Raw genomic sequence first — 12,458 nt, 5'->3', positions numbered from 1 at the left:
AAAGGTATAGTAAGGCGGCGACCTCCAGCTCGCACTGTAGCAGTTCGCAGCTGAGTGTAAAGTGGCAGGAATGAGAATCGGCTCCAAGTCTGAGGCCATGGTCCTCAGCTGGAAAAGGATGTTGTGCCCACTCCGGGTCAGGGATGAGTTACGGTCCCAAGTGGAGGAGTTTAAGCAGCTCAGAGTCTTGTTGATGACTGCTGGGTGTGGAAGATAAACAGACAGATTTATGCTGTGGCTACAATGATGCGGTTGCTGCTGAGTGTAAAAGCAAAGTTCTTGATTTAGCTGGTTGAGCTACGTCCTTACTCTCACCTATGGTCCTGAGCTTTGGGTAGTGACCAAAAGATTGAGATCACAGATACAAGAGGCAGAAATTAGCTTTCTCTGAAGGGTGGCTGGCCTGCGAATGCCTTGGTGTTCCTTGGGATAAGCTGGAGGAGAAGGCTGGTGAGAGGGAAGTCAAGGCTTCTCTCCTTAGGCTGCTGCCCCTGCAACCTGGCCCCAAATAAGGAGAAGAAGATGGATGGATGGGTAGACTGATGGATGGATATGGGATCATTTCAACAGGTTGCTCTCCAGTGAATTCTATTGAAAATGTAGCTGCATGGAACAGACTGCAGCATTGTAAATAATAATTTCTTTATGCAGTTTAACTTACCAATGCAAATGATATTGTGGGATTAGTTTCTGATCATGATAATATAATAATAAAAGCAGCTATGAAAAATATATAGATATATAGTGTTAGGGAAAATATTCTAAAACACTTCTTCAGTAAAGACTCAGAGAAGAGAAACACACAGAACTTCTTGCTAGCAAGGGCAGCCTCCAGACTGAGACTCGCACTAAGAAACTGCCCCGGTCTTTATTTATACTTCAGTGTGTGTGTGTGTGTGTGTGTGTGTGTGTGTGTGTGTGTGTGTGTGTGTCCTGCTGATCAAAGGGTCATAAAACATGAAAGCACAAAAGGTATATCCTTGGTCATAAAGAGGGTAGTCTCCCCCACCCTAGATGGCACGGTGAGGAAGTCCAGCAGTTAAGGCACTTAGACTAAAACAGACATAGCTACGTTAAAACAATAAAACAAGGTACGACCTCTCCCATGCTCCCAGGATGTGGGGGTGAACCAAGCCTGCTAAAAATCACACATCCTGTCACTACCAAATAACTACAAACAGCATCCTACCATAAGCAAACTTATATCACTAAAAGATTATACTGACTACTAAATACAATTTTCCATTGACATATAGAATAAAATATATATTGTTTACCATACTATGCTGTCTACCTTTGCACTTTTTTTGAGATATTGGGTGGACCCTTTTCTCCCACAGAGAGGAAAGTAAATGAGTGTGAGGCTTAAAACAAGAAATCATTGATAAAACTATGTTGTTTAAGTTGTATAGCATAAGTACAAAGTATGTTATAGTGTAGGTACTTCCAGTGTCCCTAGAAGCTGTGGTTCAGGTCCAGCTGTTCCCTGGCAAGGAGAGCACCATCTGATTTGAGGATTGGATGACAGTCGGTGAGCACAGAATATCAGCTTGACATAGTGGTCATATCTTATTTTTCCTGTATTCAGCATTGGGTACAACCCCCCAACCACCAGTGATATGCCTAAATATCTTCACTTTTCAGCCGTTTTTTTTTTTTTAAATCATTCAGAACTATTCCTGAAGACTACTTAAATAAATAAAGAAAAAAAAAACTCCGGTTTACTTGTTGTTTAAAGATTGTAGTCATGAAATTTTATTTTAGGACACAAGAATGCTTTATGCGTTTTAAAGTATACATTAGACCACGGTTTAGATGGGTTTTGCTTTTTGGCCTGTATTTGTATAGCGCTTTACTAGTCCCTAAGGACACCGGGCACACTGGCGCCACCGGGCCCTCTGACCACCACCAGTAGGGAACAGGTGAAGTGTCTTGCCCAAGGACACAATGACCGAGACTGTCCGAGCCGGGGCTCGAACCGGCAACCTTCCGATTACAAGGCGAACGCCCAACTCTTGAGCCACGATCACCCAACTTTGCACAATTTATATGTAGGAAAGCCCAGTGGAAAACGTGTCTTTATCTGTCAAGCGTCTGTTTGATTAAAAAAAGAATGTTAATCATATTTTGGGGGGTAAAAATACATAAGAAAACAAAAACGAAAGTAGCTAAGCAACAGTTAATATTTACCTTCGCGAAACGTATCCATCTAAATCTGCCCAAACTTACTGATAGCGCATAAAAAAGTGCTCACAGTTGAAATCTTTGCCATGTTTTGTGGCCAGTGCAAATTCCTGCTGTGTTGGCTCATTAATCACGACTACCATAAAAAGAACCAGTTGGGTTACATTTTACAGTTCAAATGGGCGTGTTTACTTTTTTTTTTTCAGGGATAATATCATATGATCCACATAACAGACTTCCTGTTTGTTGAAGAACACATCCACAGCAGCACTGTGCGCTGGAGGAAAGCAGCTTTTTTAGAGGTATGGTTTTTTTTTTTTCACAGATAGTTAAGGTGACCTAGGCTAAAGTCCAGTAATGCGACTTATTTGACTTTATTGCAAACAGATGACTTATGGGGACAAGGGGCATAAGGGTCACTTACCATTCCGTACTTTTAGCATTATAAGAATAAATGAAGTAGAAGTTACATTCGGAAATACTCATGAAAGTAATGAAAAATAGATGGGGGAAAGTGATCTGAATGAAAATTGTTCGCTCACATCTCTGCCGAATTTTCGAGTAGACAATACATGTGCTGTCAACTCTGGTTTTACGTGCACAAAAGTCTCCGCTGAGCACAAATTCGTTAAAAATGACATTTTGGATGGAGTTTGGCACGGTGCTGTAGGAAGATCGTAAACTCTCTGTTTGAAAAAAAAGAAACAACATTGTTTTTGTAGCCGGGTGGGCACGTGACCTCACGCACAAACATGGCTGCACGCAGAGCAAAGCAGTAGCGCTGTCAGTGGTGAACAAAACATCTAAAGTCAGCTTAAAGTCATCAACCTACACTGTTTAAGCAGCTTTCCCACGACGCGACTCCGAAATATGCGACACAGCAGAATCTGGCGCTCGGTTAACCACAGGAATTAGTCACGACATGTCGTCATCAAAGTTAGCTAGTATAGCTGCTAAAATCACGACGTGGTGCTTTCTTTCCTGTTGCTTTTTCGAGCTGGACACCTAAAAACACACCCAAGGTTTGGAATTTAACTTAGAGGTTAGCTGAACGTCTTGCACTGAAAATATTGTTATTATTTTGTTGAGGGGAAAACGACAACAACAAAAAATGATTATGATTTGTAATCTGCTTTAATGGGACATGACCGCATCCATGTACACGTCACCGCCACTTCCTCACAGAAGTATCTCACCTGGCTGATTTAATAAAGTGGTGACCTGCAACCCCTGGTTAGCTTAACCTCTGGTTTCTCCTATGTCCAGCAGCTATGATGAGTACAGCTTGGAGCACATGAGCAACCTCATGGCCAGCAGGAGACAGAAAGCCGGGGACGATGGAGAGCGGAGTCTCATAGGACCTCCATCTAGGCATGTGGATGAGAATCTCCCAGACCGGGATGCCCCCAAGCCGCTTTTTGTCTATTTGTTGGCGTTTTTCTCTGCCTTGGGGGGATTCCTCTTTGGGTATGACACTGGAGTGGTTTCTGGAGCCATGATTCTCCTCAAGAAGGAGATGAACCTGAATGCTCTGTGGCAGGAGCTGCTGGTTTCCAGTACTGTGGGAGCTGCGGCGCTCTCTGCCCTGAGTGGAGGCTACCTGAACGGGTGGCTGGGCCGCAGGATCTGTATCCTTGTGGCCAGCTTTATCTTCACTGTCGGTGGCATCATCTTGAGTCTTGCCCCAGACAAGGTGGTCCTCCTTGTTGGCAGAATTACAGTTGGTTTGGGCATAGGTAAGTTATTTTTATTTAACACTACAGCTTGTATCAAGGTAAAGTCACCATTATGATTTTGCTCCTTATAAGGAACCCTTTGTTTGACTCTCATTATTCAATATTTGCCTTATTCAGACACAGAGCTCTGAATTATACGGCAGAGTTAGGATGTAATATGAATTGTCTGTGGGAATGCATCTGTTGTGCATTAGCATGAAACTGTTCCTCTCCTTGCCTTTAGGCATTGCTTCCATGACTGTTCCTGTGTACATCGCAGAAGTTTCCCCTCCTCACCTGCGAGGTCAGCTGGTCACTATCAATTCCCTTTTTATCACTGGTGGCCAGTTCATTGCCAGTGTGATTGATGGGGCTTTCAGCTACGTGAGACAAGACGGCTGGAGGTACGCAGCTTTGATGCTCTCTCACCTGTGCTAAGGGCTTTAGTTTAGTTTGGTTAAATTTGATTTATCCCTTTTTTACCATTATTTGGATCTTTGCCGTGAATGCCAATAAGGGCACCAGAGTTTTCAGATTCCAAGAAGCTGCATCTTCTCCATGCTTTAGGTACATGTTGGGCCTTTCCTGCCTTCCTTCTGTGCTGCAGTTCTTCGGCTTTATTTTTCTGCCCGAGAGCCCCCGTTGGCTCCTCCAAAAAGGCCGAAGCCTAGAGGCTCATCAGGTTCTCAGCCAGATCAGAGGAGGCCAGAACATTGATGAGGAGTATGACACCATCAGAGCCAGCATTGAGGAAGAAGAGAAAGATTTAAATGGAGGTAAACGATGTCTAGGAAAAGGGAAACATAGCAGGTGTTATGTGCGCGTGCTTAATCACACTGTGTGTTTTCTTTTTTTTCCTGGTTATTTTTAGGTGGGCCTGTTATTTTCCGTATCCTCAGGCACTCGCCGACTCGTAGGGCTCTCATCGTTGGTTGTGGGCTCCAGATGTTTCAGCAGTTGTCTGGGATAAACACCGTCATGTAGGCCGACTTTTTGTTTTGTTCAGTTTCAGACCGCATGACAATGCTAACCATTGCTGTAAAACCTCAAGCGCTACATCAGAGCAAGTGTGTTTTCTGTAAATCTGTCCTGTGCTGTATCCTAGGTACTACAGTGCAACCATTGTGCAGATGGCTGGGGTGCGTGATGATAAACAGGCAATATGGTTGGCCGCAGCAACTTCAGCTACCAACTTCGTGTTCACCTTGTTGGGAGTCTGGCTTGTTGAGAAAGTGGGTCGCAGGAAGCTGACCCTGGGCAGTCTTTTAGGTTTGTAATTATAGAGATTACTTGATTGATAGATGCATTTTTTTTTTAAGTTTGGGGGGGTGTTTGTGTTAAGTTAATTTAACACAATTTGTCACAAATCAAAAATAAAAATATAGAAATGTGTTCTTACTGTAGCTAAGGCCAAAAGTGTTTACAGTGGGCAGGACTGGGGTCATTTTCATGTAAACATCTCTGGGACTTTTGCAACCAGACTGACTTCTAAAGTAAAACTAATGTGTTTTTATGGTAATAGTATTATATTTGGTCAATGATATTATTCAGGTATATGAAAATGAACTGCTTGTTTCTGCAGACACCCCTGCCGTCTTTCTCAGTGTGTTTGTCTCATTATGTTTCCGATGCAGGAACTGGTCTGAGTCTGGCTCTGTTGGCAGTTGGGTTCTTGTTATCTGCCCAGAACTCTCCTCCTATAACCCTCCACCCATTAGACCCCCAAAACTCAACCTGCAGGACATATGGGTAAGAAGAAAAAAAAAATCACACTGCACTAATTTTTATTTGTTTTTGTATTGCAACATAGCATGCAGGCAGTTCGACTTCCTGTCAGTTTACACTATGTTGTCGTTCAACATTTGGTTGTATTATGTATTTTGTGGCTCAGTGGTGATGCTTATCTTGGTATTTCTTCACTGTTGTGACAATGATTTCGCTAACTTTCATTCTTGGAGTGCGTGTATGCATCCTCTGGTGATTTTTAACCCCTCACTCTTCCTCCTACCTCCAACAATAGCTGTATTTGCTTAATCTTTAAAGGCCTGATCTCTGCCGCTCAGTAGATTTGGTGCTGTCTTTTGTGAAAGCTTTTGCATTCATCTCTGTCCTGCAGGTCTTGTGAAGGCTGCATGCTGGATCCAGATTGTGGATTTTGTTTCCTTGAAAATGGCACCAACGTGTACGACTCTTCCTGTGTTCCTGTCAATCAGTCATCCACGGATCATGCAGCCTGGGGAAGGTCAGATATTTGGGGTCTTTTGTTTTTGTATAAAGGGAAGGTGTATGCATTAGCTCACAAAAAATGTAAAGGTCCGAAAAGATGTTCCAGTGATTTCTTTCTTGGATATGACTGCTAAGTGGATGGATGGAAATATGGATGATATCAAAAGTGCATAAAGAAGTAGTGAAATAATAGTGCTAACAAACTCATGGAAAACCTGCATAATATCATCTCAACTTATTCACTAATGCAATCATTTTCAAGGTAAAAAACCAAAAAAACCACAGGGATGTCTTGCAATGCCATCAACAGACATCTTTTACATATATAATGTTAACAAAACACAGAACAGATGCAGATAAAACTCTCCATTATTAACTTGAATGATCCTCTTTGTTGTAAGACAATTGTTAGAAGGAACAGAAGGGTGGAGTTTTATAGCTTCCTGTCTGTGTCACATTAACAGGATCCAGATGTGTTGTGTGTTTTAAGCTTGAGTTGCGTATCTGAGAGTGTGAGAGCACGTCTCTTCCTGACCTTCAGTTCATGTGTCTGTGAACATTATTTGAAGGTCCAGTTTTAAAATACTACTAAAAGTAGTGCTTGAAATATTACAATGCTGTCTATGACCTGCACTGTAATAGATTGTTTTTCAAATACTTTTAAGCTAATCTGTGTTATTTACCCCCAAAGTTGAGATGATTAGCTCAATAAAAGGAAAATGAAACAAGTATTCAATCCCAAAATTTAGTAAATCAAAGAAGCAAAATAAGTAAAAATCTAAATGCAATGAAAATAAAGTAAGTAAAACATTTGATAACATTATGTTTAATTAAATAAAATCTAAATGTAAAACAGTAGGGTGGCTTTATGAAGTACAATATGGTTTCTGTTTTTTATTATTATTATTTTTGTTTTTAATCCAGGTGTTCCAGTGGAACAGAAGCAAGCGACAATCCAATTTGGGCGTACAACTACTGTCCTTCGTCTTACTCCTGGATTGTTCTTTTTGGCCTCATCCTCTACCTTGCGTTCTTTGCTCCAGGTTTAAAATTAATTTCTTCTTGTTTTTTTTTGTATTTGTTTTTATTTTGTTGTTTAAATTATTATTTCTCAGTTCATAGCCATCCCCATCTTATTGCAGCTGAACCTAAACGTGCTGAGTCTATTCCCCTAATTTAGTTTGACTGTGAGGTAACTTGGACAGTATAAATGATGGATATGGCTACTGTGTGACAGTCAGTGAAGTGGCATTATAAAGCTGAGGAGTGAGCACTAGGCCTGACTGTTGCATGGCTGTCTTATTGGCTGAAAACTTGTGATGAACAGCCTGTCGTTCGAATAATAAACCATCTACCGATGAGTCGCCCCATCTGAAAATGACTTTTCTGAAAACACATGATCTCATTTAAAAGTTGCCTTATAAATTCCTTCCTTATAAAAGGCGCTTCCACCTTAGCATCACTTTTCAAACAGTCTGGGTCCATCTTTTATACCAAATCATGTCTATTCAAACATTTGCAAATTCGAAAACAAAATCATCACTTTTTAATGCGTTGTAATGTGACACTAAGAAACGAGTTATGGAAATAGAACAAATTTTCAAGATGTAGGAAAATGCTTCTTCATACTCAACCTCTTTGAATGTTATCAGTGTTATCCTAATCATGAAGGCTAACCAACAGCTAATATGTCGTTGACACATGTCTAATGTGATAAAATAATGCATACAATACACGTTACAGGTATGGGCCCCATGCCTTGGACAGTGAACTCTGAGATCTACCCACTTTGGGCGCGCAGTACTGGCAACGCCTGTTCAGCTGGAGTGAACTGGATCTTCAATGTCTTGGTGTCTCTGACATTTCTCCATGTTGCAGAGTTTCTTACTTATTATGGTAAGACTGCATTAAGATAGCAGCTAAAGTGTTTTAGGGTATTAAGTAACTGGAAACGCTAAAAGTATAAAACTTGGCAAAAAAAAATAAAGGGACAGACATTTTTATTGCTGGTTGAGTTGTGGTTAATTGGGTTAAATACTTCTTTAAAAAAAGTTAAAGGATCAGACCTCCAAGGAAAAAATGATATGGACTGGGTAATGTGTTTGGAACGTAAGCATCCCGAGTTGTTTGATGGAAATGAAAATTATTCAAAGACACCTCCTGAAAAAGTGAAAAAAATGATGCGGCAGCCTGGTCCATTTTCCCGATCTTCATTCCAGCTATTTCGCCTGCAGTGTGAAAGTAGCCTTAGACTCCATGGTACCAGACAGTGAGCACAGCGCCCACTAGAGGACATTGGGCCTTCAGGCCACCCTCATAAGGTCTGTTTCTGGTTGTTTGGTCAGACATTTACACCAGTGATTGGCTGGTGGTCATTTTGTAGCTCTGGCAGTTTCCATCCCGCCAGGAACAAATAGTGGTCCTGCTGATGGGTCCTACTGAAGGACCTTCTCAGCCTTGTCCAGCTCTTTTAGAGTAACTGCCTGACTCCTGGAATCTCCTCTGTGCTCTCGAGACTGCTGTGAGACACAGCAAACCTTCCGCATTAGCACGTATTGATTTGCCATCCTAGAGGAGCTAGACTACCTCTTGCAACCTCTATAGGGTCCAGATATGATCTCATGCTGCCAGTAGTGATGCTGACCCTGGCCAAATGCAAAACAAGTGAAAAAACAGTCAGAAAAGATGAGGAGGGAAAATGTCAGTGGTCTCTACTTGTAAAACCATTCCTGTTTTGGGGGTAGTCTCATTGTTGCCCCTCTAGTGCACCTGATGTTAATTTTATTAACCCCAAAGAAGCTGAAACTGATGAATAACCCCCTCTGCTACTTAACTGACCACATCAATATCCTGCAAGCTTAACTTGATGCTGTGTTTTCTGAGCAGTGTGCATAGCTTTTTAAGGTTATTTTAAGGTTATTTAGAGGAATTGAATTTGTTTATTAGGTGTTTTTTCCTATTTAAATATTTAAATAAACAATTCACACAACTTTATCAAGTTTAATTTACAGCCAAGAACTTCATAGTTTTGAGCCTAATTTCCAAAATCCCTGTATTCCAGGTGCGTTCTTCTTGTACACGGGCCTGGCCATGCTGGGTCTCATCTTTGTACTGGGCTGCCTCCCAGAGACAAAGGGCCTACAGCTGGAAGAGATTGAGAACCTGTTCGCAGGTCAGCTCTGCTCCTGTGGAGAGCCTTCACCCAACAGCAATCGTCATGTCCAATACATCCGGGTAAAAGGCAGCAACTACCTCCCCTCTGACAACGACGCCTCAGATGTAGAGTAGACTGGGATGATTTCGCTTTCCACTCTGTCCTTTGGTTTTCCTGGGATGGCTGCTCTTGCGGGGAGGAAAAGGTATTCACGGTTCCCTCTGGTGGGTGTGATCGAATGGGACCAAACGCAGGCTAGAGCTCCCCTGGGGTTGACTTTAACTGGTGCTTTCTTTCATTTAAGCAACTTTTTCAAATTTCTTTTTAGTTCTGCCTTTATCTCACCTGGAAATCGTGTTGCTTTGCATTTCTTACTTTTGAATATCCTCCTTATTTCTCATCGTCATTTATGCACTAATAAAAAGGGAATACTGACTGGTGTCTACGCAGTATTGCTGTGGGCACAGTTAATCTGTGACAGTGTTGCTGGGATCAGAAAATCCTTGTTTTACAAACTGATCAGACCACAATGAAAATGAGTGAAATATTTCCATTTTCTTGTTGAGAAACCTTTTAGAAACAAGCCTTTTGTTGTTGTTGTTTTAACCACACAGTTGGTTGCTGACTCATCGTTTACCCTCACATATTTAATTCCATTAAGTTGCGTGATTTCCGTCTGACCATCCATCTTTTATAAACTACAAAAACAAGATACGGGCAGAAATCTGATTGTGGTGAAATGATAAGGATTTGAGAATTTGAAGATCTGTGAAACTGCTTTCACTGATTTCTGCCATACTTGGACGTTTGCACATCTTTTCGAAATCATTAACATGGGGTTAGTCCTCCAATCAAAGCTGGTGTCAAAAATACTAATCACGTGTTTCTGTTGTCAACTAGAAAGTGGGTGAGTTTGCACTTTAAAGTCTTTTATTTTTTCAATAAATAATAAAATTAAGTGATAAATAAAATGTTTCCTACGTGCCAGATTGCTATAGCAAGTTGTTGTTTTTTTAGCATGATTTGGAATTCAGCCAAGCAAACTATGGAGCCGTGGAGTCAGACAGTGCCATAGCCTATATAACTGTAAGTAATGCATCGAGGTATTAAAGTGCTACAAACTTTGATGTTATGTTACTGTACAAAGAAAAATGCCTTTTTGATGTTCAAAATGTTCAATTTCATATCTTTGTTGTTGCAGCTGAGATAATGGTGACCAAGAACAACGTCCCACAGAGGGCTTTTGTACAGAATGTCCTTTTTACACTGGGATACTTTGATAAGTACCAGTTTGCTTTATTGGCACTGCTGGCATTTACAAATATTGATTTTTCATTAAATATTTTTCATGCGGCCTTATTTTTATTTTTATTTTTGTACATCAAGCACAGGCTAAGATGTATTTGGAAATTGTACAAAACCTCCACATGGAAACATGAAAGTGCTTGATACCTAAAACTACGTGATCTGTAGTTACAGGTCCATTCTGCTTTTGTTTGAAATGAATGGATTTCCCTCTTGTGCTGGGGGAAAAGAATAGACTCATGACACTACCACCTTTATATGAGACAGAGTTTTTCCTCAGGTGAACAGAGCTGATTGTCTTGACAGCTTCGAGGGGAAAGCATTTCAGGTTAAAAGGCCATAAATGAATTTTATGGATAAATGGATCAGCATTTTGTATATGAAAAGTTAACTGTTTGCAAAGTTACAATATATGTGTGTTTTGTTTTCTTTTCACCAATGTCATATTTGATAAATAAACTTGTCAAAAGAGCCTGATCTGTGAAGTCAGTCAGTTTTTGTGTGAAAAGGTCATTTGAGTGTTGCTCAAATGTAATTGAAGATGGTAACATGACATCATTTCTAAGAGTCTAAGACGGCATGAAAAATTGTTGAAGTGCTCACAACACTGAAACAAAGAATAACAGAGACTTTCCCAAAGATCCTGAGGAAGAACATCTCCCAGAGGCTGTTGGTGTCCTACTGCTGCTCCACAGAGTATTTTAATATATTACTTCTGTGTGTGGTTTTCCTCTTGTACAGTGGCACAAAACAAGGCGCTCCCGAGGGTGGCCCAGAAAACCATGGGATGCCCCCTACCTACTCTAGAGGACCTACATAGTTAAAGCTAATAATATAAAAGATCCTTCTGACTGTCCATGTCCACATGAATGTGCTCTGTGTAATTTGGGAGAGTGGGGAAAGGCAGCTTTGGTCTTTTTGTGTGTTTCTTGTACGGTTTTATATAGTTTATAGTTTTTATTACTGTTGTGAGTGATCTTTGAACTGTTCAGAGTCCATTTGACATTAGTGTACACGTTGCATTATGTCATATGGTCCCCTGCTCATCCCAGTGAACTAAACCGGCACCCACAGTCTTAAAGTGTGTGTGCACTCCTGCTTTAAATCTCAGGCCACTTTAATGTTGGCAAAGGAGAATCACATATGATTTTTAACATAATAACAGTGGTTGATTTCTAGCCCATTTTTAGGTGAAATACTTAATGCAAAGTTGGGATGGTGTTTTGGTGTTTTTGGTCACAAGGAGACCCTGATCTTGAAACTGCTGGTAAATGTTGAGTTGATGGAAAAAATCAGTAGTCACTGGGTCATTTCTGTTTTGTGGCAAACCAGGTGATGAACATTCAGGATGTTTTGTATTTAATTGGTTGTGTTAAAAGTCTTCACTTATCCCAGGTAAACTAAAACATTTGGAACAATCCAGATTTTGGTCGGGTAAAGACAATTTTTCGTTATGGCATGAGAAAGGGATAAAAACTAGAACATGTTGTAGATAAGATGGGAAGTTTATTTCAATTAAAGAACTTGTAAATATATAAATATAAAATATGTAATAGAGTAACTATATAATACTTTTACAGGTGTTTGTGGGGTGGGAAGGTGGCATTAAATTCATTAGGATGAGTTTTTGTAAACAATCTGACACTGTAGAAAAAATAAAAATGTATGAAAAAAAAGACTTGCATATGATCCAAAATCTAACAATGCAGCCACGGGATATCGAATCCTGACCTGGTCTTAAGGTTTGCTGAGTCACAGTTTTGGCTCTGTAGACGTCAGGTTATGTTTATATTAGAGAAGGGGTGCAAATTACACATCAGGTCAGTTATTTCTGTGCAGTCGTAGGATTTGATTTCCATTGTGACCAGATGTGT

General features: G+C 40.6%; 1 protein-coding gene across 8 annotated transcripts; it reads left to right on the top strand.

Moving 5' to 3' along the window:
- Positions 1-2,346: 2,346 nt before the first annotated feature.
- Positions 2,347-11,061, top strand: LOC147325161 (proton myo-inositol cotransporter-like). 8 transcript variants are annotated; one of them, XM_086299528.1, is made up of 13 exons: positions 2,347-2,486; positions 3,451-3,920; positions 4,144-4,303; positions 4,467-4,675; positions 4,771-4,879; positions 5,005-5,168; positions 5,534-5,648; positions 6,016-6,141; positions 7,050-7,168; positions 7,869-8,021; positions 9,187-9,359; positions 10,297-10,365; positions 10,481-11,061. In XM_086299528.1, the coding sequence occupies exons 2-13, from the start codon at positions 3,479-3,481 to the stop codon at positions 10,487-10,489; spliced, it is 1,848 nt and encodes a 615-aa protein (XP_086155654.1). In that variant the 5' UTR covers positions 2,347-2,486; positions 3,451-3,478; the 3' UTR covers positions 10,490-11,061. The 8 variants fall into 8 exon arrangements, 7 of the variants coding, with proteins under 7 accessions (XP_086155654.1, XP_086155647.1, XP_086155648.1 ...); XM_086299521.1 differs by having other exon boundaries at positions 10,297-11,061; XM_086299522.1 differs by having other exon boundaries at positions 2,392-2,486; positions 3,454-3,920; positions 10,297-11,061.
- The last annotated feature ends 1,397 nt before the right edge of the window (positions 11,062-12,458 follow it).

Source organism: Aulonocara sp. 'chitande type north' Nkhata Bay, linkage group LG7 (genome assembly GCF_057382095.1).
Source record: "Aulonocara sp. 'chitande type north' Nkhata Bay isolate Kocher_YH1m ecotype deep benthic linkage group LG7, A_spYH_male_GT1.1, whole genome shotgun sequence".
NCBI lineage: Eukaryota > Metazoa > Chordata > Actinopteri > Cichliformes > Cichlidae > Aulonocara > Aulonocara sp. 'chitande type north' Nkhata Bay.
Note: the sequence above shows the minus strand (reverse complement) of the source record. Positions and strands in the feature narration are given on the sequence as shown.